At 58.8% G+C, this 27,770-nt stretch overlaps 10 protein-coding genes across 10 annotated transcripts; 6 read left to right on the top strand and 4 right to left on the bottom strand.

The window, feature by feature from the left end:
• Positions 1-318: 318 nt before the first annotated feature.
• Positions 319-6,444, top strand: SPBR_05467 (anaphase-promoting complex subunit 1; the record flags this gene model as incomplete). The annotated part of the gene is made up of 1 exon (XM_040763731.1): positions 319-6,444. The coding sequence occupies one exon, from the start codon at positions 319-321 to the stop codon at positions 6,442-6,444; it is 6,126 nt and encodes a 2,041-aa protein (XP_040621873.1).
• Positions 6,445-7,013: 569 nt separating this feature from the next.
• SPBR_06091 (uncharacterized protein) lies at positions 7,014-7,980 on the top strand (the record flags this gene model as incomplete). Its single annotated transcript, XM_040764353.1, has 2 exons — positions 7,014-7,610; positions 7,690-7,980. The coding sequence occupies 2 exons, from the start codon at positions 7,014-7,016 to the stop codon at positions 7,978-7,980; spliced, it is 888 nt and encodes a 295-aa protein (XP_040621872.1).
• Positions 7,981-8,527: 547 nt separating this feature from the next.
• SPBR_06264 (uncharacterized protein) lies at positions 8,528-8,935 on the bottom strand (the record flags this gene model as incomplete). Its single annotated transcript, XM_040764526.1, has 1 exon — positions 8,528-8,935. One exon carries the CDS (start codon positions 8,933-8,935, stop codon positions 8,528-8,530), a length of 408 nt encoding a protein of 135 aa, XP_040621871.1.
• A 478-nt stretch (positions 8,936-9,413) lies between these two features.
• On the top strand, positions 9,414-9,848 carry SPBR_06258 (uncharacterized protein; the record flags this gene model as incomplete). The annotated part of the gene is made up of 1 exon (XM_040764520.1): positions 9,414-9,848. The coding sequence occupies one exon, from the start codon at positions 9,414-9,416 to the stop codon at positions 9,846-9,848; it is 435 nt and encodes a 144-aa protein (XP_040621870.1).
• A 92-nt stretch (positions 9,849-9,940) lies between these two features.
• On the top strand, positions 9,941-10,843 carry SPBR_06118 (eukaryotic translation initiation factor 3 subunit; the record flags this gene model as incomplete). Its single annotated transcript, XM_040764380.1, has 1 exon — positions 9,941-10,843. One exon carries the CDS (start codon positions 9,941-9,943, stop codon positions 10,841-10,843), a length of 903 nt encoding a protein of 300 aa, XP_040621869.1.
• Positions 10,844-11,909: 1,066 nt separating this feature from the next.
• Positions 11,910-15,638, bottom strand: SPBR_09195 (uncharacterized protein; the record flags this gene model as incomplete). Its single annotated transcript, XM_040767321.1, has 1 exon — positions 11,910-15,638. The coding sequence occupies one exon, from the start codon at positions 15,636-15,638 to the stop codon at positions 11,910-11,912; it is 3,729 nt and encodes a 1,242-aa protein (XP_040621868.1).
• A 3,168-nt stretch (positions 15,639-18,806) lies between these two features.
• Positions 18,807-19,751, top strand: SPBR_06105 (uncharacterized protein; the record flags this gene model as incomplete). The annotated part of the gene is made up of 1 exon (XM_040764367.1): positions 18,807-19,751. The coding sequence occupies one exon, from the start codon at positions 18,807-18,809 to the stop codon at positions 19,749-19,751; it is 945 nt and encodes a 314-aa protein (XP_040621867.1).
• A 180-nt stretch (positions 19,752-19,931) lies between these two features.
• On the bottom strand, positions 19,932-21,327 carry SPBR_05922 (U3 small nucleolar RNA-associated protein 6; the record flags this gene model as incomplete). Its single annotated transcript, XM_040764185.1, has 2 exons — positions 19,932-21,167; positions 21,238-21,327. 2 exons carry the CDS (start codon positions 21,325-21,327, stop codon positions 19,932-19,934), a joined length of 1,326 nt encoding a protein of 441 aa, XP_040621866.1.
• An 830-nt stretch (positions 21,328-22,157) lies between these two features.
• SPBR_05597 (uncharacterized protein) lies at positions 22,158-25,024 on the top strand (the record flags this gene model as incomplete). Its single annotated transcript, XM_040763860.1, has 3 exons — positions 22,158-22,234; positions 22,359-22,481; positions 22,678-25,024. 3 exons carry the CDS (start codon positions 22,158-22,160, stop codon positions 25,022-25,024), a joined length of 2,547 nt encoding a protein of 848 aa, XP_040621865.1.
• A 194-nt stretch (positions 25,025-25,218) lies between these two features.
• On the bottom strand, positions 25,219-26,826 carry SPBR_05848 (Major Facilitator Superfamily protein; the record flags this gene model as incomplete). The annotated part of the gene is made up of 1 exon (XM_040764111.1): positions 25,219-26,826. The coding sequence occupies one exon, from the start codon at positions 26,824-26,826 to the stop codon at positions 25,219-25,221; it is 1,608 nt and encodes a 535-aa protein (XP_040621864.1).
• Between the last annotated feature and the right edge of the window lie 944 nt (positions 26,827-27,770).

Here is a 27,770-nt window from a genome sequence, read left to right as displayed (position 1 = left end):
GTTCGACGCCACACGCTCCAGCCACATGAGCTTCTTGGCTTCAAAGCTTGTCGCTGCCCCTGTCGCGTTCCCCGCAACGCGGCGCGTCTCCCGCCAAAAGTGCAGGAGCATTCAGTGGGCGCCAGTGGCAGCTGCCATGAACGACAGTGTGGCTATTGCCAAAACAGGCACATCGCCAAAACCAGACGAGCCCAAACAAGAAGGAAGCTCAGCCGGACATCTTAGAAACAATAAGGCCCCCATTCAGCTCTTTTCCTAGACACTCTCGACCTCTCCCCCCCCTCCCTCTCATGTATATGGCCTCCAGCAGAACCAACAATGGCGTCCGTGACATCCCTCGGGGTGCATGAGCCAGCCGGACTGCGCTTTGCAATCGCCGAGGGGCTGCTGCCGCCCAACCCCTCGCCCGACCTGTACGAGTGGAAGATCTTCTCAGACGAAAACGGCGAGGATGAGCTGCTTAGCACAGAGACCTGCGCCATCTGGTCGCGCGGCGGCGAGGTCGGCCGGTGCCTTCGCTTCGACATGGAGAAGGAGCCGATCTCGACCGCCCTGCTGGCCTACTTCCCCACCAGCGAGGACGACGTCCAGAATGCCGGACAGTTGTCCAACTTGTCAAACGCTGCTCCCAAATCCCACCACAAGACATCACCGCACAGCAAACGAGAGCCTCCGCCGCTGGCCAAAGCCCTCGTCGTGTTCCTCAAGACCCAGGCACACGTCATGTCCTTCTCCGGCGGCGACCATGTGCTGCACATGCCCTTTGAGGTCGACTCGGCCATTGCAGCGCCTTGCGGCGTCATCATCCAGCGCAAGTCCAAGGTCGACACCACTGTGCCCATGACACTCAAGTTCCCCCGTGCGCCGCCGAACTCGTTCGTGTCGTCACAGATTTTGCCTCGCTCAAGCGTGGCCACCGCCTCCAGCACCACACCGGCCGCCTCCTCGCAAACCTTCTCCACCGCCGCACTGGGCAAGCCCAAGCCCTTGCCGCTCCGCCTCAGCTCTACACTCGAAACAATGTGGGACACGCCGCTCGAAGCAAGCAGCAACTCGGGGTGGCCACGGCTGGTGTGCCTCACAGACCCTATGTCGGAGATTGGCCTGGTTGTGACACAGCCGGACAAGTCCGGCAAAGACCGCTATCCGAAGAGCAGCACCTCCAAAACTCCATTTCTCGACCCGGCCGAGGAAATTCTACACATTGAGACCATCCGGCAGGGCAGCAAACCTCTCGGTGCCAGCCAGAGTGACGGCAACCCGCGCGACAACCTCATCCTCGCCGTCACAGTGAATCGAGAAACCAGCATGTACAGCGTGTGGCGGATGACATACCTGAGCGGCGAGGACCAGCTCGCGCGCCGGCGGCGAGCACCGAAAACAAAAGCCGGCACACACAGCAACAACAACCGGCGGCGTACCTCAGTCGCACCCGGCCTTGCAAGCGGGGCCACGACGCCCCACCACCCAAGCTTCCGCGAAAGCGCGGGCGCAGCACTTCCCTTGAAGCGGACCAGGAAAAGCGAGCGTCTCGAGAAGGGCGACACTGCGGCGCTGGAGAAGGCGCTGTCGATCGAGGCAAGTAGAGTCACAGAGGTGTCCCGGCGCCAGTCCCGCCGTGTTAGCTCCTTGTTGGCTCGTGCCGATCTGTCAGCATCCCATGAGCGGCCACTCTTTACAGAGCAGCCGGCGGTGCCATCCACGGGCGGGAGACGAGTCGACTCCCACGGTATGCAACGTGGCCGCCATAGCTCAGGCTACGGCCTGGGCGGCGCAAATCTACAGTTCAACCAAACACTGAACAGCCTGCACGAGGCGGATGGCGTGTTGGAAGAGCTGCGCCTAGGCGGTGATTTTGAAGGCTTCCACAACATGGGCCTTGACGACACCGAGTTTGAGGGCCTCTCCAAGGAGATTCTCTTTACCAAGATCCACAGCATGTCCATGGACACGACCAACTTGCGGTACTCCATGTCCAACAAGCCAGCGACACAGCTGTGCAAGGTTTTTATTATTGTCGGCACGCCGTACTCGGTCGATGAGCAGGACCGCAACTACCTCCTCGTGTGCATTCAGGACGCCATTGACAAGCGCCTTCAGCTCCTGACTCTCCACGTCCAAATGCGAGACGACGCAGCCACGAGCACACCAAGTGCCGCCGCTACGTCCATTACCTGGGGGCAGCATAGACGTGCGCAAAACGTTGCCGACTCGTGCATGATCTATGATGGTGACCAGGCCATGATTTTTATTCTGTCCGAGGGCGACCAAGGACACCGTCAGCTGAGCATCCAGGCGCCGTGGAGCGAGCTCACGACCATCGCCATCCCCCCTCTGTCCCTTCACAATCGCAACAACTACGCCTCTTCTGAGACCGGCGACAGCGTGGACAGCATTTTCCAAACAGCCAGAGCCGGCACCTTTGGTGTTTCCATTGGAAAGCTGAGCCGGCCACGCGGCAAAGGCGTGGTTGACGTGGTAGACGACAACGGGCAGTCGTATCAGGTCCAGATCCAGCTCGAGCCAAAATCGGACCGGGTACGTCAAATCCTAAACTGTCTACGCAGCGTCCTCCCCGCCTCGCACGCAGAGAAGATGGTCCTTGGCTGGTGGCAGGTCATGCAGTGGCTTTCAACCCAGACAAGCGTCGCGTCCAAGAACCGAGAATGGACGGCCCTGGTCACGGAATTATGCGTCATCTTCTCTGCCGCACTGTACCCGGGCCGCCAAACGTCGACCTCGTCTCTCACCACCATCTCTGGCAACCGCCGTGGAGCGTCCTCTACTGCTCTCGGTAATCAAGCATGGGCCAAGTCAAAAGCATGGAACTGGATATCAGACGTCTCGGGCCTCGCTTCTGGCAGCGTCGGTGGCAACCCGCAAAACGGGGGTCTCGGCGCCTCAAGTGGCCCACTAGCCGAACACGTCCGCCTTGCGGAAGCTTTCATGGCTTCCGAGGCCGGCGTCCAAGCCGTCGGCCAAGCAGGGTATCTGCCGACGGCACTGTCCGTATCCGAGACAGCGAGGAAGAAAGCCGTCTGGGGCATCACCATGGCGCTGCATCTTCTCCTCGAGGAAGACAAGCTGGACATTATGGCGGCTAAAAGTGGCAGCTCAGCCTCTACGGATCTCAAGGCCATTGTCTACCAAATGTGCTTGTGGCTCAACTGGCCAGCTTTTGCAGCATGGTATGCGGTCGAGCTACCTGGTATCATACCTCAGCATGACATTGGGACTCCCCCCTTAAGTATCCCAGAGCCAGAAACCATACCTAATATCTCGGACTGGGTCCGGCTGCGGCTGATTGGCGCCCAATCCTACGTGTTCCCTTCGCTGCGGGACGTTTTTGCTGTCCTCGCACAGCACATCCAAAAGGATGCGATCCGGGGCGATGCTGTCTGGAACGAGATCACGCCACGGACACTCATGTTCCGCCGCTTCTTTGAATCGACAAGACCGGCCGACTCCAGCGCTCGCGTGGTCGAGGCCATGCACAAGTGCGGCTTCACGCTCGGCATCCTCGACTCGCTTCCCGAGGGCATGGCCACGCCGTTCCAGGATGCCATTGCGCGGTGCCAGCAGCGCCCACCAAGCCACTGGACAAAGGAACTTTACGAGCTGGTCGGTCGGGGCGATGTGACGACGGTCCTGAAGAACGACTCGCAAGCCGCGCTCGGCGTGAGCAGCCTGCTGGCTCTGCACAGAATGGCGCCCAACTACAGCTCTCAGGACGTGGACGATGCCAAGGAAGACATGGCCATTCAGGCGGCCGAGGAACCGGAGAGCGAGGAGCGCCAGGTCGTCATCCAAGCCCTCTTCCGCGACGACAAGCGTCTTATCGAGGCGCAGAACCTGCTCTCGTCGTCCAAACCACGCGTCATACGTCTCAACCCGGAACCTCAGTGGTCGGAGCCCGAGTACCTCGAACGCCAAAAGGAGCTTGTGACGACGATTGCGACCAGCACACTGGCCACCTCAGCCGGTCGCGGCATGCTCAACTACGGCTTCCGGTTCCCCCTCCTGACACAGAAATTCAACGTGCAGGGCTTCAACCTCACATGCATTGTGAAGCCAAACAATGTGGCCGTTGGCGTCGACAAGGCCATGTTTACCGAGGAAAGGGTCAACTGGGCGTTCTTCCACCAGGGCGTGGCCTATGGACTGGCCATCTCGGCGCGTGCCAAGGGCATCGACACGTCGTGGATCGTCTTCAACAAGCCGGGCACGGACCTCAGCCACCGCCATGCTGGGTTCCTGCTGGCGCTCGGCCTCAACGGGCATCTCAAGTCGGTTGCCAAGTGGGTGGCGTTCAAGTACCTGACCCCCAAGCACATGATGACGTCCATTGGCCTGCTCCTGGGCCTGGCCGTGTCGCACCTGGGCACCATGGACTCGCTCATCACCCGGCTGCTCTCGGTCCATGTTACACGCATGCTTCCGCGCGGCGCGGCCGAGCTGAACTTGTCGCACCAAATCCAGACGACGGGCATCATGGGCATCGGCCTGCTGTACTACAACAGCCAGCATCGGCGTATGAGCGAGATTATGATGTCGGAGATTGAATACATGGAGGACGAGGACGAAGAGGACCCTCTGCGCAACGAGGGCTACCGTCTCGCGGCCGCATTTGCTCTCGGCTTCATCAACTTGGGCCGTGGCAACGACCGCAAGGGTCTGCTCGACATGCAGATTACGGAGCAGCTGCTCAGCTTGTCGTCGTCTACGAAAAAGGTCGAGCTGGTGAACGTGCTGGACCGGTCCGCGGCCGCCGCCACGGTCGCCATTGCCCTCATGTACATAAAGTCGGAGGACCCCATTGTGGCGCGCAAGATCGATATCCCCGACTCCGTGCTGCAGTACGATTACGTCCGGCCCGACATTCTGCTGCTGCGCACCCTCGCCAAGAACCTCATACTTTGGAGCCAGATCGAGGCCACGTTCGATTGGGTGCGCCAGAGCCTGCCGGCCGAATACCGCGGCAAGTCCCTGCTGGCGCACGTGGAGACGCTCAGCAGCCTGGACCTGCCGCTGTTCGCCATCCTGGCTGGTCTCTGCTTTGCCGCCGCGCTGCGGTTTGCGGGCTCGGGCAACGTGCGCGTGCGCGACGTGCTCGTGCACTACCTCGACCGCTTCCGTGCGATTGTGCAGGACTTGCCCGCAACGACGTTCGACGCCCAGATGGCTCGCAGCGGCGCGCGCATGTGCCTCGATGTTCTGGCTCTGTCGAGTGCGACGGTCATGGCGGGCACCGGCGACCTGGTCGTCCTGCGGCGGCTGCGTGCGCTGCACGGCGGAGACGACGCGCACACGACGTACGGCAGCCATCTGGCGGCACATCTCGCCATCGGCACGTTGTTTTTGGGGTCCGGCACGACGACGTTTGGCAACAGCAACTTGGCCGTGGCGGCGCTGCTTGTGGCCTTTTACCCCATCTTCCCCAAGAGCATCCAGGACAACGGCTCCCACCTGCAAGCGTTCCGGCACTTTTGGGTGCTGGCTACGGAGCCCCGCTGCCTCGTGACCAAAGACATGGCCACGGGCCAGCCCATCTCGGTGCCGATTCTGATCTACCTGCGCCCCTCGGCGCTCTCGCTGAACCGCCCGTCTGCGTCGGGGGCGCCGTCGACGGCGCCGCCCAGCGAGACGATTCTGCGCCGACAGACGCCGTGTCTGCTGCCGCCGCTCGACGACATTCTGACGATCCGCACCGATGCCTCGGCGCAAGGCTTCTGGGACCTGGAGGTCGCGTTTGCAAAGGATCCCTCGCTCAAGGCCGCCTTCCAGGCCGACCAGAATCTGTACTTGCGCCGCCGGCCCGCGCACCAAAACGCGTTTTCCACGACGCTGCAAGCATTGGCCAACGCGCCCTCCACATCGTCCGCCACGTCGCGCAACCTGTTCCGCGCGCTCAGCAGCCAGGGCATCAGCGACCCGGTCGAGTGGATCCTGCGTCTCGACCTGTTCAAGGGCCTGAGCCGCGCTGAGTGCGCCCTGTTGCTGGGTACGGCGGGTGCCAGCGTGGACAGTGCGGCCAATGGCAGCAGCCATGGCGGCGGCGGCGGCGGCAGTGGTGGCAGTGGTGTCAGCGGTGGCGGTGGCGGCGGTGGCGGTGCGGTCAGCGGCAGCCGCGCACTCAGTAGCACCATCGATGCGCGCCTGGCCCTCGAGCGCGGTCTGGGCGCGACGTGGGGCCGCGACGTCCTGCTGGACCTCCGGCTGCTCTTTGACTGGGCGGACCACAGGGAGCGGCTGCGCAAGGCGGACGGCGAGACCCGTGGGGCGGACGACAAGAACGAGGGCACGTCGGTGTCGGACAATGACATGCTGCCGCCGTGGACGAGCAAACTGGATGGGAACATGGACTGGTGGATGAGCGACCGGGCGGTGGACATGCTCAAGGGCAAAGTGTGGCTCATTGGGCAGGACGGAGACGAGCACGAGTAGACGAGGGATGCCAGGAACAGGGGAGGCCGTGCCATATGCATTCAATGGAGTTTCGAGGGCATATTGATCATTGTTGCAGGCATTGGGCCACAGACAGATATGACACCGTGGCGGCGCTATGCTTATATGAATACTATAATGAGCAAGCCGCTCTTTTGTTTTCTTCGATGCTTCTTATGATCGTAATTCGACGCGTCCAGACACGTCCTGCCGCAACACATGCGACCGTAAAAGTAATCGAGTAATCGAGTAATCGAGTAATCCGAATTTTGAAGGTGGATTATTCAGAAATTTTAAGTACGAAGAGCTCGTCCTCCAGTGCAGGGAGTGACTAGGCAACAGTTGCTTTGCAGTGTGTTGTACTTCGTAGAAAGACGTGACCGGTTTGTCAGGTAGTTTTAAGTCAGCCCCGCCATTCGTCGTGGAATTTCGACACGCCATCAAAAACTGAATCGCGATCCTTTTGCCATTCACCAGCCTAGGTCCTTTTTTTTTTTTTTTTGCTCCAGTTCAGCGATGTTGTACGCATAACTGCACCAGTCACATACACAGCCCAACAACCACCCGTCATGACTACCAATCCTTACGGTCGGCTACTTGCACGCGATGTGTTTTTGGCAGATCTCAGAGATCCTGGTGCCGTGCTTGGTGGTCTGGTGCGTACGCCCGGTGTGACGAATAAAGTCCTTCACACAGTCGTTTGCATTGCCTTCGACATGCCGGACGACTATGCCATCCAGGACTCGGACGGACGGACCGTGGACAACGATGACAGCCAGCTGGCTACCGGCCACTACCTCCTCGTGTCGGACAGGCCGGTACGCGTCAGTCAGCAACAATATTTTACCAGGTCTTTGTCCATAGCAACTGGCCCTCGACTCGAGTCATTCAAGCAACAAGTCCGCGCACGAGATGGGCGGTGTGTTGTTTCCAAGGTGCCGTCTCCCGGGCCGCAACTCGACATCTGGGTTGGTTTTGAAACGGCACACATTGTCCCGCTCGCATACAACAGCGAATGGAACCGCCGTGGGTTTCCGGACCTCGTCTCCATCCCGCCGCCGCCGCCGCGGCACAACGACACCATCAACTCTGTTCAGAACGGGTTGCTACTGCAGAGCAGCTTTCACGCTCTTTTTGACTCTTACAATTTTTCAATCTTGCCCGATGTACGTCGACAGCCGGCATATTTCAGGTGCCAATATTGTATTGCCAATGTTGTTTACTTAGGCTAATGAATCTTAACAGGATAATTATAAGATTGTGTTTTTCACGCCGGACGTGTACGGCCTGGCCGGTACATATCTCGACCGTGAGCTCCTGGACGACGAGCGCAGACCCCTGGACGCCTTTTTGCGCTGGCATTTCGAGCAAGCAGTACTCTGCAATGTACGAGGCTCAGGCGAGCCCGCGTTTGACCAAGATTTCCCGCCTCAGTCGGATATGATGGCAGACATTATGGCGTCGCCAAAGGCGGCTGAACGGATGGAGTTTGAACTGTTTACAAGACTAGGTGCATCGCAGATCCTTTCCGAATGAAGTGGGATGCAGAGACAGCGTGAGAGGCGATGTTTTAGAGAAGTTATTCACGGCGTTTTATTTTGTTTTATATACCCAGCCAGCTTTTGTATCCCTTCGTATCCAGCTCTTTCCCTCGACTTGAGATGTCCTTTTTATATTTTATTTTGTCCGTTTACGTATGTTATTTACGTCGGCAATCAAGATTCGGGCATATGGACTCGGACGCATCGATCATCCAATTAACAAAGATGTACCCATATAACAACATGGCCAGCATAAGAAGACAAACAACAGTACAATGTAAAGGTATGAAATACCAACATACAGTATGTCCAGCAACGCTGCGAAATAATAATATACAAAGGTAGCAGAAGATATGTAGGCTACTTTCACGCAATGCTATACATCATGAAGCATCTCAGCCACGTTCATTTCGTCCTGTATTTCGTTCCCTCCTTGATTCTCACGTTCAGATCACAAACCCTTCTCCGTCAACCACTTGACCACCTTTTCCCGATGGAAGCCCTATTTTGTTAGCCCGGCGATCAAGACGGTCCAAAAAGGCTTAACCAGCCATCGGGACGGCAGCACCACCTACCTTGACAATAACGTGGTTTGTCCGCGGGTTGATCTTGGTCTCCAGGCTCAGCTCCGTCGCCAGCTGCTGCGACAGCACGCGTGCATCGCCCTCGACCTTTTTGACCTCGGTCGTGCGGTTTGTGCCGCCGGACTTGATGCGGTGGTAGACGGGGAAGTTGAGCGAGTTGCTGCGGCCGATGCGGAAGGGTAGAGGTGCGCCGGTGGCCGGTATTGGCGCTTTTGATGCCGAGGTGGACGCTTGCTCTCGTGATGCGGTCGACGGAGTCGTTGAGAGGAACATGCGCTGCAGCAGCGGCGGCATGACAGTGGTGGTTGGGCGGGCGTGTGCGCAGCGCATGACAGCGCGCGACGAGTGTGCTAGTGATTGCGACATTGTGCGGTGGTGGTCAATGGACGTGAAGACGGACACAGGACGCGTAGCTAAACATTCGAGATCGTCGTCCATCTTCAATCGTCGTCCGTCGTTCGCTGAAGCTCGCTTCACCGCCCGGCAGAAAATTCGCGCTTGCGGCCCCGGAGAAACCATGGGCCCGTGCTATCCCACATTTTACAGTGCAAATTTTTGCCGTTGTTCTGTCGGCTGTGCCTATGGGCGGCCAGGGAGGCATGATCGCCCCAAAACTGTAGCCCAACCAGCCCACCTGAATGGGGCAGTAGCGACAAGCCCGCGCCAAACCCTCCTGGCAAAAAAAATACACCAACGTACCGCGAAAAATCAGAACCCCTCCTACGCTTGACGATTGACGCTTTTGACGCTCGACGGCCCTCCCCCTATCTCCCGCATCACGACCCGACAACCCCCCTCTCCCTTCCCTCCTACTCACGACGCTTCCTCCCCATCCACCGCAATCATGGCGTCCGCGGCCGAGTACGACCTCATGCCGCAGCTGGTGCTGCGGCTCGACCGCCACCTCATCTTCCCGCTCGTCGAATTCGCGGCCAGCCAGCTCGAGGAGGAGGACGGCAGCAGCAAGGACGAGGCCAAGTCGCGCGAGATCACCAAGGCCAAGTTCGAGCTGCTCAAGAAGACCAACATGACCGACTACGTCGCCAACCTATACTGCGAGATCGAGAACCTAGACACGCCGCCGCCCGAGTACGCCGAGTCACGAAAGAAGGTCCTGGCCAAGCTCGAGCAGTTTGAGGCCGAGACCACGCGGCTGCGCGACCTGCTGGGCGACGAGGACGTGGTCGGCAACCTCCGGAGCGACAAGGTGGCCAACTTGGAGTTTCTGAAGAAGGAGCACGATGTAAGTCGCACTGGACGACATGAAGCAAAGATGTGATAGACACGAGGAGACACGCGACAATGCGCCCATGACACAATACTAATTTGTTGTTTCCCACCCCCCCCCCCCCCCCCACGGTCACCGTCGACATGGTCAACGCCCTCTACGACTTCGGCAACTTCCAGTACAGCTGCGGCAACTACGGCGGCGCTGCCGAGCTGCTGTACCAGTTCCGCGTGCTGTCCACGGATAACGACCGCGTCGCCGCCGCCACCTGGGGCAAGCTCGCCTCCGAGATCCTGACCACCAACTGGGAGTCGGCCCTCGAGGAGATCACCAAGGTCAAGGAGACCATCGACACCAAGCTCTTCAACAACCCGCTCGCCCAGCTGCAGCAGCGCACCTGGCTCCTGCACTGGGCCCTGTTCCCCCTCTTTAACTTTGAGGGCGCCCGCGAGCCCGTCCTCGAGCTCGTCTTCTCCCCCAACTACATCAACACCGTCCAGACCGCCTGCCCCTGGATCCTGCGCTACGTCGCCGCCTCCGTCATCGCCGGCCGCGGCCGCTTCCGCAACGCCGGCCTCCAGCAGAAGCAGCTCAAGGACATTGTCCGCGTCATCAAGCAGGAGGCCTACGAGTACACCGACCCCGTCACCGACTTTGTCCGCGCCCTGTTCTTGGACTTTGACTTTGAGGAGGCCCAGCGCCAGCTGCCCCGCGCCGAGGACGTCCTGCGCCAGGACTTTTTTCTCGCCGGCGTCGCTGACGCCTTTGTCGACGCCGCCCGCCACCTCTTCTTCGAGTCCTACTGCAAGATCCACGCCCGCATCGACCTCAAGCGCGTCAGCGAGCAGCTCGGCCTCAACGTCGACGACGGCGAGAAGTGGATCGTCAACCTCATCCGCGACACCCGCCTCGACGCCAAGATCGACTTCAAGGAGGGCACCGTCATCATGAACCACCCCAACAGCTCCGTCTACCAGCAGGTCATTGAGCGGACCAAGGGCGGCTTCTTCCGGACACAGGTCCTGACCGCCGCCGTGACCCGGTAAGACGCGGCGTTCTTTGTGCTGGGGGTGTCGTATGGACAAGGAAAGGCAATATTGTGGATGTGCATGGTTGCCGGTCAGGAAATGGGCGCAAGTCTTGTAAGACGGCTCTGGCTGGTTTCCTTTTTTTTTGTGACGCGGTTATCTCTTTGTGTCTCGTTTTGCTTTGTTTTATGTTCTGGCGTTCTGTAGGGAAAAAAAGACATTTTCTTCACGACGATTTAGTTTCTCTTTTCCTCATTACAAATTTATTACCTCTATAATGGGAACGTCCTGTGACAGACAAGTCAGTGTACTAGAGTGATAAAATGTAATTTTTTCTAACAGTTTCATATTTCATTGGGTATTTTGATTTTTGTAGATATATGTTTCGCCTTAATTTAATTTACTTTTTATTTTTATACATATATAAATGTCTATAAAGTCGAATAATATTATTCAATTATGTCACACATATTGACGATTTTCAATCTACTGTTCAGTACTATATGATTTTGCCAATATGAACAATCCCTGATAACATGGAAGAGACGACGGTATATGTCGACGAGGGAGACAGATGCAGTAGGACTGAGTCGCAAACATAAATATTTCATGTTTCTCAAGATATGCCACTGTCAATCTAGCTCAAGCAACACGATTATCTAAAATTCAATGGAGAATCGTCGATTCAAGACAAGGTATGAAAACCAATACAGATTATATATAAGGAAAATAGAGCAAAGACCAGTCGATGTAAAGAAAACAATGAAATGTAGCAATGTAAGAGACAGGAAATGAGAAAAACCCGACAATGAAACACAATAAACAAATGAAAACATGAAAAAGTACAAAAGTCCCAGCGTACACAAAAGGGAGGACGACAATAAAAAAACAATAACCAAAATGGGGGTATATCCATCATAGTTTTATGTTTTTTTGTAACTCTCCTTGTCTTTTTCCATTTTCTTCCCAATTTTCTTTTCGTTCCCATGAAATGATATTGTTTTGTTCGCCGTTCGCCGTTCGCCGTGCCGTCATGCTTTCCGGTCCGGTGTATTCTCCCCCTTACTACCCAAGTGTCTCTCCCCTACTTCTCCCCCAGAGAAGCATACGCCACAAAGTTGTGCAGGAAGCCGTCGCGGCTCCACTCGCCGCTCAGCATCTCCAGCGCCTCGAGCAGCCCTTGCTCGGACGGCAGCACCGATGGCGGCAGGCTGGACACGGGGTCCGCGGGGTCAATCGCCTTTTCGCTGAGCTTGCGCAGCATGGACATGGCCAGGACGACAATGTACATAATCTCTGCGTCCTTGACAAGCCGGTCGCGCGTGCGGTAGTGGCGCATCTGGTGCTCGACCATTTCGTAGTCGCGGCACAGGTCGCGCACGGAGCGGTGCAGGTTCTGGACGAAGCCGTTCTGGGCCGTCAGCCAGGTGCGCGTGACGCCCGTCTCAAAGCCGGGGGCGAGCGACGCGACGATGTCGGCGGCCAGCAGCCCTTGCATGAGCATGGGCTTGCGGACTTCCTGGACGGGCGGCAGGTGCGGCGGGCGCATCTCGCGCAGGTGGAGGTACTCGGGGATGGGCGAAATGGCGAGGGCAAACGTTTGCGTCAGCAAATCGTAGGGCATGGCACCGCTGGGGTCGGCCGTGAACACGTTGCGGAAGTGGGTGCGGTTGGGCTCGTCGCGGGCCAGTAGCTTGGCGAGGGCGTCGACAGCAGAGGGCAGGTACGGCTGCAGCGTGGCGTGGTAGGTGGGGAAATACAGATGCTCGTCGGCGAGGCTGGGCAGGGGTGCGGGCGCGAAGGCGAGCAGGAACTGCAGGAAGCAAAACGCCTCCTGCTGGTCGGGAATCTCAATCGACCCGCTAATGTTGGACAAGAGCGTGATGATGTCCTTCATAAAATCAAGCATGTTGAGCTGGGTACGCAGCAGCATGTTGCGCGTGCCGACGTATCGTATGAACTGGCACAGGAACTTGACGGCCGACTCGTCGGCCAGGCTGGCCTGATTGCGCGGGTTGAACGACAGGTTGCGGAAGATCGTCGTGATGCACAGCAGGTACTCGACAGCACGGTCCATCTCTTCGTCCTCTGAGCCCAGCTCAGGCTCGTCGCGAATCGACAACCGCTCAATCTGACAGGCGCGCGCAATGTCTTCGTAGGGCGGGATGAGGATTTCGTCCGAGACCTCGACGGTGTTCTCAGCAAGCACCTCGAGGAGCTCGTCGGCGTAGTCGATCAGCGTTTCGAGCAGGTCGTCGCACTTTTCCAGATCCATCTCGAGCCCCGGCATGTTGGTGACCGTGACCGTTGCCAGCGTGTCCAGAGCGAGCCGCACCTCGCCGTGGATGCCCGACTGGATGCTCTTGGTGAGTGCGTGGACGTCAATGTTGCCGAGCTCGTTGGGCGCAGGGACTTCGGGGCGGAACCGCAGGATGTCGGTGACCACGTTGGCCGGCGCATGCACATCGACGCCACCAAACGTATGCGTGTCACGGCTGCACGGCTTGTACTCGTCCGTGTCGCCAAAGGGCGGCCCTTGCATGTGACCCGGCATAAAGGCACCCTGCATGTGGCCTGGCGGCATCTGTCCCGGTGGGAACTGGCCCGGCATGGGAACAAAGCCGTTGGCAGGGTGGCCGGGGCCGTCCATAAAGGGAGGACCACGCATACCCGGGCCGCCCATAGGCATGCCCTGGGCCGGGGACGGCGGCGGGAACTCTTCGTGTGTGGATGCGTTGCGAGCGTTTTTGCCCTTGCCCTTACGCGAGGAGGGCGGTGGCGGCTGCTGGTTGGGAGGGTGGGGTGTCGAAAAGCCGTTCATCTGGCCATTGGAGGCCGCGTGCTTAAGGGCGGCCGGCTGCTGGCCCGATGCCGAGCGCTTGTTGGGACGGGTCGCCGATTTCGGGGTGCTGGGCATGCCGACGGGGCCGCCCTGGTCGAGCGGTTGTGGCGGCTGCTGCAGCTGCTGCTGTTGCGGTGTCGGCGGTTGGATGGCCTGTGGCTGTTGTTGCGGTGGCGGCGGCTGCAGCGGTTGTTGCTGGCCTGGTTGCGGCGGCTGCTGGCCTCCCTGGCCACCCTGCTGCTGGGGAAAGCCCTGCTGGGCCTTCATCTGGGCTTGGTGCTGTGCGTTCGCCTTGGCGCGACTCTGCGTGACCACAAACTCCTCAAACTTGAGCAGGTTGCGCTCGTAGATGGCCTTGATCTGGCCGGCAACGGCGGGTATTTGCGCGGGCGGGAAGCCGAGGGCGTTTGAAACTTGCGGCCAGCCGTTGTTCTGCATGACGTTGCGGTAGCCGCTAAACTTCTGCACCGTTTGGAACAATTGCATTAGGTGTATTGGCCGGTCGCCTGCCACCGGGTTCGGGTCCAGAGGCATGTTGATCCGTTGCATGAACACCGTCAGCTGCGATAGGAACTGGTCACTGGGCCGCTGGGGCCCATTTGGCTGCTGGCCAGGCGCACCGCCGGGGCCTTGTGCGGTCTTGGGTGTGTCGAGTGGGGCCTGTCCGTTCGGACCGCCTTGCTGTGGCGGCAGAGGCGATTGTTGCTGCTGGCCCTGAGGTGACTGCTGTTGCTGGTGGTGGTGGTGGTGCTGCTGTTGCGCTTGTTGCGCCTGTTGCTGCTGCTGTGCTTGCTGCTGCTGCTGCTGTCTCGCAATCATGCTGCGCTGCTGGGCCGTGATGGACTGGCCCGGCATCTGTCCGGCGGCACCCTGCATGTTGCCCTGCTGCAGCTGGCGCTGCAGTTGCATCTGGTACATGAGCTTCTGCTGCTCGAGCGGGTTCCGCGCCTGGGCCAGCTGCTGCTGCATCTGCGGCGTGAACATGGCGGCATTCGGCACCTGACCCATCTGTGCGGCCATTGGGTTCATCTGGCCCATGGCGCCACCGGGTCCCATGCCGGCCATCTGCGGGTTCATCTGCGGGTTCATCTGCCCCATCTGCCCCATCGGCCCCATCGGCCCCATCTGCCCCATCTGGCCCATCTGCGGCGGCATCTGGCCCATGTGCTGCGGCATCATCTGGCCGCCGGCTTGTTGGGGGTTGGGTGATGGACGACCGGGTGGCGGTGTTGGGGTGAAGTTGGGGTTGAGGCCGGGCGGGAAGTTGCCGCCGCCACCGGGCTGGCCGTAGGGACTCGGCTGCTGCTGCGATGCCGTGTTAGGGTCGGAGGGCGCAGGAGATGCTTGCGGCGCAAAGCTCTGGGTCGCGGGCGAGAAGGGGTGGGGCGAGGTGGTGGCGACGCGTTGGGGGACGGCGCTGCCGGCGCGGATCTGGTTGGCCATGATGGGCGAAGGCGTCGCGTCGGCCGAGCCGTTGTGCGGGAGATGGGGATAGGAGGGCGGCTGCGGCGTGCCGTGTGGTTGACCACCAGGCTGGCCAGGTGGCTGGGCGTGCTGTGGGAACTGCGACTGGTTCGGCGTCTCGGCGCGCGTTGTCGGCAGCATGCCGGCGTTCTGGCGCGGCGACGCGGCCATGCTGTCCTCGCGTGGGCGAGGCCGTTTTGATGGAATAACCGAGTTGGTCTGATACATGGGGTTCTGGAAGGAGGGTGACGCGTTGCGCATCGGTCCGCCATTGGGGGTGCCGCCCTGTTGCTGCTGCTGCTGCATCGCCATCAACTGTTGTGGGCTGGCGTACGGGTTGCCCGCAACGGGATTGAACTGTGCCTGATTCGCGGCCATGAACGCGGCCGGGTCCATTGTCATGCCGCCGACACCGACGCCAACGGGCGGCGCATTCGGGTTGTTGATGTGCGGGAAGCCGTTGCCATTGTGGTTCTGCACGGCGGCCTCGTTCATCCAGGAACTCATGGTGAGATAACGGAGGCCCCACGACCGAGAGATAGAGAGACGGAGACGGAGAGATGGGAGAATGCGAGGATAGATGGGCTAGGCGAGAGAGACGAAGACGCGATGGCCACCGTCGCGCACGAGGTCGGGCAGGCGGTCGAGGATGGCGGAGGGGGCGGAGGGGGCCGTCGGCGATGGGCCCATCTGCCGGGCGTGTCTATCGATGGGTGTCTTGTTCTTGTCGTTCTGTCGTTCTGCCGTTGTTAATCATGCGTTTTCGTCGTTTGCCCTTCGTGTATTTCTTTTTTTGCGCAAGGAGGTCAGCAAAGCACGGCGACGGGGGAGGACGACGGGGACGGCGACGCGGACGGCGACAACACGCGCGATGTCATCCAGACACACAAGCACAAGGTAAAAAAGAAATGTCTGATATAATCGAGATGGGCAGTGACACGGCAGAGTGTGTTCGCGATGCGGAGGGGGGGGGGGGGACTGAGGAGAAGAGTCGCGTCAGGTCGCGGCTGTGTCAGGGTATGGGGCTCTGTGTGGGCTTTGGAGCGAAGAGGTGTGTGAGATCGGATTTTGTGTGGTGGCAGGCACGATGGGCAGCTTTGGCGTTTTGGGGGGTGATGAGGAAGGTGCAGCCGGTTTTTGGTGGACTAAGGGGGCTTCTGGTCCTGAGTTGCGCGCTGTATTTTTTTGTTCAGATTTTTCCTGGTCTGCTGGGACGCTGGTCGCTCTTGCAGGCCTCTGTTCGTTTTGCTCTTCCACCATATTGTGGCTTGCAGTCCGCCAATGGGGAAAGCGAAATGCAGGGGAGGAAAAGTATTTTACAGGCGGTTGAGCGTCAATGAGGGCAGGCGCAGGCACAGTTTTCGGCAGGAACCATAGCAAACCAAAGGCACAAAGCGTGTTCGAAAGGTGGATGGCGGTGGAATACAGGGGAGAGGGCTTGAAAGTCTAGTGCGCTGGAGCGCTATTTGCGCTGTTTGGGGCGCTCCTTCCCTATTGGAAAGTTTCTTCAGGGGGGTCTTCGACTTCCGAGGCCAGGCCAACGTGGCTGGAGTGGCGGGTGCGAACGCGAAAACGGAAATACAGAGGGATAGCAAATAGGAAGGAGGCTGGCCAGTGGAAAGGAGACCAGGGGAAATAGGGCATACTAAAGTAACAGTTTGGGAAGGTCTCTCCGGTCTGTGGCAAGAGTCTCCGCAATGTCACCTTCGTTCCCGCCTTCTGAAAGGCAGAAGGTGCGAAGGGGAAAGTGGGCAGAGCAGGCAGGAGCGAGGGTCGCAAGAAGCAGGCAGACCGGAGACACACAACAACGGGCTGCGTGTCACTGGATGCAAGGCCAGAACAAGTGCCGGGAAGGGCTGAAATGCAAAAACGGGGAACGAACGACGAAATGGAAATGGAAATGGACAATGGACAATGGACTGGCAAACGTACCTCGAAATGCGCGCGCGCAATGTTGGTGCTGTGCTTTGTTGCCTTTTGGTATGTGTGTTCGGTCGGGGCGGTTGGGGATTTCAGTGGGAAAAGGGCGAGGAAGGCACGAACGAGAGACTTGCGAGAGCTGGGGGGCAGGAGGACTGGGTAAATTGGGGTCGCCCTTTTTTTCGACCTTTTCTCAGGTTTCATCGCGGCGCTAGTCTGAAAGCGGGGCACAGTTGGCCTTAGCGAGTACACTTGGCCAATAAAAAGACAGACATGGAGATAGTGGTTAAGTACCCATTGTTCCTCTATTGCTAAAGATACATTACTCCAAGTGCTTATTGCATGTCGTACAAATGTACATCGTTTTACCGGTACTCGGCTTCTTAACAGCTGACAGGAAAAAGTCAGGAGACAGGACGACGACGCGCCAACATCGTCAGCGAGGAAGAGGACGCTGGAAGGTGGTGGCAATAAACGACTTTGCTGCTGCTTTTGGGAAACAAGAGCTCCGGTTTACGAGAGCCAGAGGTCTACGGTGTGCGTTGAGACTGCCTTCAAAATAGAGGAAAGAGACGAGGATCGGGAGATCGGTGCCACGTCTCGGTACGATACGTCTCCAAACCTAATCTTGACAAGGCTGAACATAAAGACGATCATATGAGATCTGGATCGTATCTTACTCCGCACGGAACACAAAGGCGGGTGGGGTGGGAGTAAGAGAGGGAGGACGGAGGGTGGGAAGTGGCAGAAAGGAAGAGAGCGGCGCGATACAGAGGTCAGAGGCCAGAGGCCAGAGGCGAGAGGGACAAGAGACCCATGTTGGCTGCAGGTACAAATGTACAGCAGGGTCAGATCGACAGACTATGGAAGAAAGAGAGCGAGAAACGGCAGACGACGAGAGCCAACTGAGGACCAAGGCAGGACCAACTGGGAACTGGGAAGGCCAACTGGAAACGGCTTCGTTCTCCCGCGTCGGCCCTTGCCGAGCACAGGAGTAAAGGGGTCCAGTCGAGTCGGGCTAGTCTGGAGACCTGGAGTTGTGGATGCAACGGAAAAGACGGAGCACAATTACACGAACAGGAAGAAGATTTTTATTGTTCGTAGCCATGCTTGGCAGGTCTATCGGAGGATTTGGCGGCCAGCTCTCTCGGCTGATGGGCTCTGTGTCTCTGCTGGTCCCTTGGGGGCGAATGAAGGGCGCCGCAAGTCGTTATTGGGCAATCCGGGGAGCATATGAGAAAGATAAGCACAGGTGATACGCCGTTGAAGTCAGTGTTGCTGAAGAAAGGAGACAGATAATGGACAAAGGGCTGGGAGAGGGGATCGGAGATTGCGTACTGTCTTGTATATGGATTATGAGAGGCAACCATAGGAGACCAAGCAACCACGGGAATCATAACGTACTGCCATAATAAGGTAAGTCTTGACGTGTTAAGGCTTCATTCAGATGAAAACGCTCGGAAGAAGAGACTGAGGAGAAACACAACATCAGAAAGTACCCACAGAAAATGTCGTATGTCGGGGTCTGGACAGGCTCAATGAGTTCCTAAAACGGACTAGCGCTTTGCTTGCTGCTAGGAACGCGTCTCGGGAGCAGAGACAGATATTGCGACGAACGGAGAAGGAGCGAGCGACAGCGCAGGCCTTCCATGAATCGGTGATATTTTTAATTGGGACTGCATTTTTGTTGTCGATCTAGTTAGTTGTCAAAGAATCCTCCGCAGTCAACACCCCCCCCCTCCCCTCACTCCAACCATGCCGCCCAAGCGAAAGAGCACGGCGGCCACGGCCAAGGCAGAGCCGAGCACGCCAGCCCGGCGGTCTTCACGGAGAGCTGCGCCAATCGAAGAGTCTGAGACGAAACCGACGAAACCGACGAAACCGACGAAACCGACGAAACCGACGAAACCGACGAAACCGACGAAACCGACGAAATCGACACCACCAGCAAAGAGAGCGCCGACAGGAAAGACAGCAGCAGAAGCAGAAGTGACCCCGGGACCGTCAACGAAGCGAAAGGCAGCATCAACACCGGCACCGGCACAAGCACCACCTGCGAAGAAAGCCAAGGGCAAGGGAAGGGCTGTTGCGGCAGCTAAAGATGCGGTCAAGGACGAACCAGTCGCAGAAGAGGGAGCCGCCGCCGCGCAAGACCAAGACGACGACACGTCTGCCTCCACGGCCGCCCGGCAGTATTGGCTCCTCAAGGCCGAGCCCGAGTCCCGCTTCGAGAACGGCGTCGACGTCCGCTTCTCCATTGACGACTTGGCCGCGTGCACCGCGCCCGAGCCCTGGGACGGCATCCGCAACTACACGGCGCGCAACAACCTGCGCAAGATGAAGAAGGGCGACCTCGCCTTCTTTTACCACTCCAACACCAAGGAACCGGGCATCGTCGGCACCATGACGATTGTGCGCGAGCACTCGCCCGACCTGGGCGCACACGACCCCAAGACGGCCTACTACGATCCGAAAGCGGCGGCAGACCTAGCCGCGGGCAAAGAGCCCAAGTGGAGTGTGGTGCACGTGCAGTTCCGGAGCAAGTTTGCGCGGCCCATTTCCCTCAAGGAACTCAAGGACATGAGCGCGCCGGGGCAGCCGCTGGACAAGATGCAGATGCTCAAGCAGTCGCGGCTCAGCGTGAGCCAGGTGAGCGCCGACGAGTGGAAGCACTTGCTGCGTGTGGCGGGGGAATCGTAGGGCGCGTGACGAAGATGACAGCAGATGGCATGGTACGAATAAGGCACACGGCAACGTGGTAATGGCATAGTAATACATAGTGTATATAGTGTAACATATATCGAATGGGAATCATACAGAGCGCTATAATGCATTCTACTTTGGTCTTTTTTTTTTTTTTTTTCACTCCCGGCTCCTCTCTCACAACAACAGCTTCTTGGCTTCGGCGGCCGCCTCGCCTGCCCGCTCGACTTTGCGCCGCGTGTCTTCCAGAATGGCCCGCAGACTGGGGTCCAGCTCGTCCTCCTTGCGCGCCAGCAGCACATCGATCCACGCCGCGCTCTTGGCTGCAAACTTGGCCTTGTTGGTGGCCTTATCCAGGCCCTCGCGCAGCGTTGTTAACGCGGTCCGCAGCGCCCGCGGGAACGTTGGCGCGTCGGGATTGAGGCCCAGCACGCAGTTCTTGACGCGGCAGTTCCACGTGGCGGCGTCTTGTTTGTACTTTGCGTCGAGAGTCGACAGGACGTGCGCCGCGAGCATCGGCTGCGCGGTAGGCACGGACGCGGCAAAAAGGGCAAACAGGTCGAAAAAGGACTCGGCAGCGTCCGCGCTGAAAAAGGCCTGCTTGGCAGCCTCGTCGAAAATGGCCCGAGGGATGGCGCCCTCGAGCGCTGGCGTGGCCTGCAGCTTCTCGAGGGTCTCGTCGCTGAACACGGCGGCCTTCTTGTTCTTGGCCAGCGGGTCGTCGATCATCGACTTTGGTAGGATGGCGTTGTTGCTAAAATCGCCCTCGTCGTCGTCAGACTCGTCGTCGGTGTCGCCTTCGTGCAGGGCCATGCCCTCGCCTTCTTCGTAGACATTCCGCTCTTTGCTCGTTGCCGAGCCAGCGGCGGCGTCGGCCGCAATGGCCGCCACGCTCGCGTTGTACAGCGGCGTCCCCCGCTTCTTCTCGAGCTTCGCCAGCCACTCCATCTCCAGCCGCGCGTATTCGAGCCAAACCAGCGGCTCGCTCGTGCAGAACCGGCACCCGCGCATAAACAGGCCCCGCGCGCCCTCCATGTCGCCGTCCTGCCACGCCTTGCGGCCGGCCACCACCCACAGCCCGCCCTCGCTCGGCAGCATGCGCAGCGCCCGCGTCATGATGCGCCGCCAGCGCTTGGTGGCCTTGGCGGCCGCCGCATACTCGAGGTACTTGCGCCACAGCAGCAAGCTGCCCGGGTGTTTGGTCACGCCGCGCTCAAACGTCTGGAAGATGCGGCCCTGGCTGGTAAAGCTGGTCGACTGCTTGATCTTGAGGCGGCGGCAGCGCTTGGCCCGCAAATCGTCGAGGGACTGGTCCCAGGCAATGTAGGCGAGGACGTCGGCGGGGCTGGACCCGGGAGACAGGATGAGGCGTTCGTATTCCGTGCGTTTCTGGACCAGTGTCCGGATTTCGTCCTGGCAAGAAAGAGTTGGTTAGTGCTCTGGTACTGGACGTGGTCACAGCATCGGGTCGAGGCGAGCTCACCTTTGAGAAAATCTCCTTGGCTTCAAACTCGCGGAGCTGGGGCACCGCCCGCTCCAGGTAGTACCGGGCCTTGTCGTCGACGTGGGCCATGGCGTTGTATGGCGATGTGAGGTGGTTGGAGTGGAAGAGAATGGAGATCCCAGACGGAAGAAACGAGATGCCCGTCGACCATCCAATTGGAGAGATGCTTTTTTTTGTCCTTTTTCTGCCACTATTTTTTGGCGGTGAGCGTATCTAATCGCTAACAATGATGGTCACGTGCAAGAGACACAAAGCGCCCGCGACGAAAAGCACCTGCGACAACAAGGCTGCCCATCCCCAGACTGATGCATCGTTACATGATTGCTTCACTGAATGTGCATACCGAAGTGTGCTCGATTTGGTAGTTCTATGCCATCTACGGGGATCGGTTACGTCGACCGGTGCGTCCTGTCGAGACATCGGCGACCCTCGCCGACATTAATGGACCCACTTTAACCTTCTGGGCGCTGTGGAGCGTCGTGGCCTTCCACTGCGGCCCGCTAACTCAGCACCTTCCTCCCCACCCCCCCGCTGTTCGAGTCGGACCTTCCCACGTCACACAGCCCTGTGCATTATCGTGAAAGCCAATATTGATTTCCGCCAAGATGTGAGGCTGAACTCCAACTGCTATCTCGATACAGTCACAGTCACAGTCTCAGCTTCCGGATCAACCACAGCCAAACCCGTTATTCGCCAAGCTCGTGAAGACGAGGATTAAAAGGTCCTGGCCATGCTGCCTTTCACGGCTCTCGTGCCGATGACTCTCCATCTCCGGAACCCCTTTGGATGAGCGACGAGAGGGTTCTATCCATTCAACAGCAACGGACAGACGTCAACGGATAATGTCAACGGACAAAAAAACAACGCACAACGGATAGTTGCATAGCCAGGCATCCAACATGGTGCGCGCGCGGAAGCCGTCAGCCGCGCCGGTGCGCCGGGCCAGGGTGCCGCCCCCGGAGCCCAAGCCGAGAGCGTGAGTTCATGAGGAGAAAAGGAGACCAATGGGAGACCAATGAGAGACCAAGAGAGATCTACACGGTCTACACGGATCGACGGAGACCATGGCCGGCTGCTAACCTGCCTACGTGGACGTGCAGCTGCCGGGAATGCAAGCGGCAAAAGATCTTTTGCTCCAAAAACAAGCCCAAGTGCGAGCGATGCCAGGCCAAGGGACTCGAGTGCGACTACCGCGGGGCCAAGATTATTCCCGTGAATGAAGAGTGAGTTGTTTCATCATTGTGTTGTAATATTCTGTTTATGTTGTGCCGCTCCTTACATGGTTAGGAAACTACGTCATCTCAAAGCCAAACTGCGGCGATATGAAGGTAAGCAGCGGAGATGAGGGGCGAGATGTGTATGGCAACTGACAAACGTTATAGAAATCTTCCAGAGTCTGCCACCCGAGGTACGCAGCAGCCTTCCACACGGACTCATGCCACTGAAGTCTATGCCAGAGGACAACATCAACGAAGACAAGGAGGAAGACGGCGAGGATGACGACGACGGGCTGAGTGACGTTCCCGACGCCGAAGACAGCCTCCCAGACCAGTTCAAGCAGATGAGCATCTACCTGCGTGCTTGCCGTGGGTCGGCCGACCATTTCTTCCAGGTGGCCACCAAGCTGTCGGGGTTGCGAGGTGGCGAAGGGCCGGGCCCGCGTGTTGGTGTCCGGCAAAACAGTAACCACGACGGCCACGACAGAGACGGCGAGGAGACCAACGACGATCACGTCCTCGAACAGACACCCGTCTTCTACGACCCGGGTATGCTGCCGTCGCGCAAGTCGGCCAAAGAACTCTCCCACAGCATTGTGGATGCGCTGCCGCCCATCAAGGATACGGCACGCAACTACTTTCGGGCGCAGCACATGTACATTGGCACCATCTTTGCCTTTTCCGACCCGGAGACGTTTGAGCGGCAGCTGGAGTTGGCGTACGAAGGCCCGCAGGCGTTGAAGGCCGTCTCCGACGACGAAAACGACGACACCCGCGTGTGTCTGACATACGCCAAGATTTTCATGGTCCTAGCTCTCGGCCGGCTCTATTCGGTCAACCGAACAACGACGAGCAGAGATGGCGATGCCCCCAGCAATACAGACGACCCGGATGACGCCAACGACCGGCCGCCCGGGTTCGGCTTCTTTGCGCGTGCCCTGGCCTTGCTGCCCGATGTGCACGCGCCCGGGTCGATCCTCGGCGTCGAGACGCTGGCCTATGTCGGCTACTTCTTGCAGAACATGAACCGGCGCGACGCCGCGTATCTCTACATCGGTGTCGCCCTGCGGATGGCCATCAGTCTCGGCCTGCACCAGGAAGTGCCGTCCTCAGCATCGTCGCCCGCACTCTCTCCAGCCGATCGCGAACACCGCCGCCGCGTCTGGTGGAGCATCTACAGTTTGGACCGCATCCTGTCGCTCAAGTCGGGCCACCCGATTGCCATCTTGGACGAGGACATTGGCGTCGACATGCCCAAACCGCTGCCGGGCGAACCCGCAGACAGCCCTGTTGTCATACTGCGCTGCTACACGGAGCTGTCACGAATTCTGGGCGACATTACCACGTTGATTTACCGGCGGACATCTCCGCCGCCCACCGCCGCATCAACGACGACAAAGCCAGCAGCAGCCGTCCTCCCGCCTTCGGCACGCCGCCATGTACACACGCACATGCTCTCCGGCTCGTCTCTCCTCGCCACGGTTCATGGCATCCTGCGGTCCCTCGACCAGTGGGAAGCGGCCCTGCCTCGGGCCCTCCGCCTTGACCCGGACCGCAACACCACCCTCTCCCGCGAGAGCATCTCCATGTACATGCACTACTACCAGTGCATCAACATGACGGCACGCCCGCTGCTGTTCCACGTCGTGCAGAAACGCATTGCCGCCATCCGAGCCGCTGCTGACCCCACCGCCGAGAAGGAACGCGAGTGGCAGACCGGACTCGCGCCCAAGACGGTGGCCGTCATCCATGCCTGTGTCGCCGCCGCCCGCAACACGGTCCGCATCTTGTCCAAGGCCGCGGGCTACAACATGGTCGCCACGTACGGGTACATGGACGGCGAGCACGCCTTTTCGGCGGCCATTGTCCTGGCGTTGGTGTACACGGCGTTTCCCACGAACGCGCAGACGGTCGAGGCCATGGCAAAAGGTCTGGCGCTGCTGCGGCGGATGGGCGACCTGGGCAACGGGTACGTGGCGGCGCGGTACGAGCAACTGGCGCGGCTGCGGACGATTCTAGGACCATCAGCGGGGACAACGACAACGGTGACGACGACAACGTCGACCAAGGTGGCCTTGAGTAAGGAAAAGGAAATCGGCGAGGCACCCCTACAACACACCCCACCAGACCGTCCCCGGGACATGTTGCAAGGTCCCCTACAAAGTCCACCACTTCCTGTGTTTCCAGAGGTGGCCGAGACCTCCATCCCATACATTCCCGATGTAAACACATACGGCATCCCGGAGCCGTCGTACCAGCATTTGCAATATCCACAGTATTTCGATCCACAGAGCCACGGCAACCAGACAGGTCAACAAGGGCACGCACAACACCCACAGCAGACATACAACCCCCAAGCCCAGCACCAGCCACTTCCTCCGGCGCTACCAGATCTAGATTTTGACTTTGACCTTAATGATTCCTCCTTCTTCAACCACTACAACACCCTCAACAACTTTGACCCGGCCGCCATGGATCTCGATGCATTGGGTCTGATATTTGACCCGGACACGACCATGTTCATCAACGAGAGCATCGAGGATACGTAGGAGAACACGGACGATAATGGTAGTGGTGTAGCAAAATAAGATATCTTGTAAATGAACATTTATATAATTAAGAGGTATCGTAACGACTTCTCTCCACAGAGAGACCATACATCGAAGAACAGAAAAAAAATCCGAAAAACGCATGAAATCCAGTTTTGTCTCATGATAACAAGACACAACACATGTCCCCCACCTCACGCCGTCGCAAAGTTCAGCGGGCCCGCCCACACGCGCATTGCCTTGCCCCAGCGCAGCAAAACGAGGACCAGGATAAAGCCCGCGCCCATGATCGCGGCCTGCACGCCAAAGCTCTTCTTGGCGCCCTCGTTCGTCGCCCACGTCACCTGAAAGTACGAAATGATGAAGCCGCCGATTGTGCGGCTGAAGTTGAGCCAGGCGGACACCTCGCCGCTGGCCTCTGGGTACGAGTCGAGGCTGTAGCTCGAGAGCGCGACCGTGGTGATCATGATGCCAAACACGTAGAGGCCCCAGGTCACGGACGTGACCATGAAGTGCCAGCGGTTTTCGAGCGACTGGCCGAGGATGACGATGCCGATAATCATAAACGGCAGGCTCACGAAAATGGCGCGCAGGCGCACCTCGGGCTCAAAGTGGCCCTTGTGCGTGCGGATGTACTGCTGGGCGATGGCGTCGTGTAGCCAGTGGCCGGCCAGCTCGCCGAGGATGACGGCGACGACGGGGGTAAAGTAAAAGTAGCCAATCTGGAGCACGCCAAAGTCGTAGACGGGCTGCAGCAGGATGGACAGCGTCGTGTTGATGCCGACGACCCAGGCAAACGTGAGCATGTAGTAGAAGCACGTCAGAAAGACGGTGGGCTTGAGCACCACGCTGACGGTGCGCCAGACGGCCTGGCCGAAGCTGTTGCGCTGGTGGCGCGAGCGGAACTGCGCGATGCCAATGACCTGCTCGAAGCGGCGGCCGGGCGGCGGCTGGTCGGCGGCGGCGATGCGGCGGTCGTAGTAGGTCTCGCGCAGAAACAGGGTCGTCGCCATGAAGCACGCGGCCGTCATGGCCGTGTACACCCAAAAGGGCACGGGCCACGGCTTCGCCGTCAGCATAAACGCCGTCAGCAGCGGGCCCATGTAGGGGCTCATGATGAAGAAGGCCGCCCAGATGTTGATCTTGCGCGCGCGCTCGTGGAAGAAGAAGATGTCCTGGATGAAGACGAGGCCCATGCCCTGGCACACGGTGCTGAAAAAGCCGTTGAGAATGCGCGCCGCCATGAACGAGGCAAAGGACGTCGCGCCCGCGCACCACGCCGCCGTCGCCGTCGCCACCACGAGGTACCACCACACCACCGGCAGCCGGCCGAGGTACGCGGCAAAGATGACGGCAAAGATGCCGCCCGCGCCCAGCATGAACACGTTGCCCGCCTGGCTGTGGTTCACCTCGTCCTGCGTCATGTCCCACTCCTCTGCCTGCGCAATCAGCGTCACCGCGCCCGTGGCACTGCCGTAGTCGGGCAGAAAGGCCGTGCACGCAATGATGAGGAGCGTGATGTGCTTGGTCGTCCAGCTCCAGTTGAGCGGGTCCTTGGGGTCGTCGCTGGGCTGCGGAATCAGGATCGTGCGGCCGTCCGGCGCCCTCTTGAGCGCGGCCGAGGCGTCGCCGTCGTCCGAGGCGTCAATGACATAGCCCTCGGACTCGGCGTACTCGTGCAGGTTGGTCGTGGCCTCCCGGTGCTGCTGCTGCGACTTTTCCTTGTCGGCGACGGCCTGCGCAGCCTCCACGTCGACGGGTGACGGAGCGGCGGGAGCTGCCGCTTCTTCGGGAGCTGCCATATTTGGGGAGACGGAAGAGGAAAGAGGGATGAGGGAGAAGGAAGGTGGGAAGGAAGGAAGGTGTAGATGTGCGTGACGAATGAGGGGAACAAATTGTGAGAGTGAGAAAAACAACGCAACGAACAATGTTTGACTAAATAAAATAAACGAGAATGAGGAGAAAGGAGAAGAAAAACAAAAGAGGAGATGATGCGCGGTTGGAGACGGGGCAATGTTGCAAGTTATATGTGGGCAGCGCACCGCGGAAGGAGCTCGGAGAGCTGGAGCAGGAAGGAACAGGGGCGTGTAAGAGTGAAAGAGCGTAAGAGGATGGAACAGACGAGAGCTACACGGAGGGCGTCGTAAAAAGAAGGTATTATTAAAATAGTGGTACCGTGTATAATGTGAATAAAAAATAAAAGAAACCCAGTTCCGCGGGGGTATACCACAAGCTACAATCAAGTACGAATTACGGAGTAAAAATACTTTCTTTACGTGCAAATATGCCCACAGACCCTGTTTCTGTGGTTCTGGTACGCCGTTGCTGCCCCCGTTCTGCGCCCGTTTGGGTCTGGGTCTGGGTCTGGGCCTGGGATTGAGTTGGTCTGGTCACGATCTGTTGTCTGGATCACCTGGTTCTACGTCCTGGGCCCGTTTCTGGGCCTGTTTCTGGTTTGGGAAAGTGTACTCCTGGAAAAGGAACGCTGACCTGCGTCTTACAGAGCATGCGCGATGGTTTTGTCGTTTGTTTTCGCTGTGCTGAGGATGGAGGATAAATGAAAATACACCAAGGCAAACAAAATCAAACAGCCATGCTCATTCAACTGCCTCTCCAACTGCCGAGTTGTTGGCGGTTAAGAACTCTGCCCAGCTAGGCCTCTCTCCACTCGCACCTTCTCCGCACGAGACTACGCTGTCAGGCTGTCCTCCGTCTCGCTTGGAGGATGGGGGACAATGGTCAGAAA

The sequence above is a fragment of the Sporothrix brasiliensis genome (assembly GCF_000820605.1).
Source record: "Sporothrix brasiliensis 5110 chromosome Unknown Cont15, whole genome shotgun sequence".
NCBI lineage: Eukaryota > Fungi > Ascomycota > Sordariomycetes > Ophiostomatales > Ophiostomataceae > Sporothrix > Sporothrix brasiliensis.
This window is presented reverse-complemented; position numbering and strand designations above follow the sequence as displayed.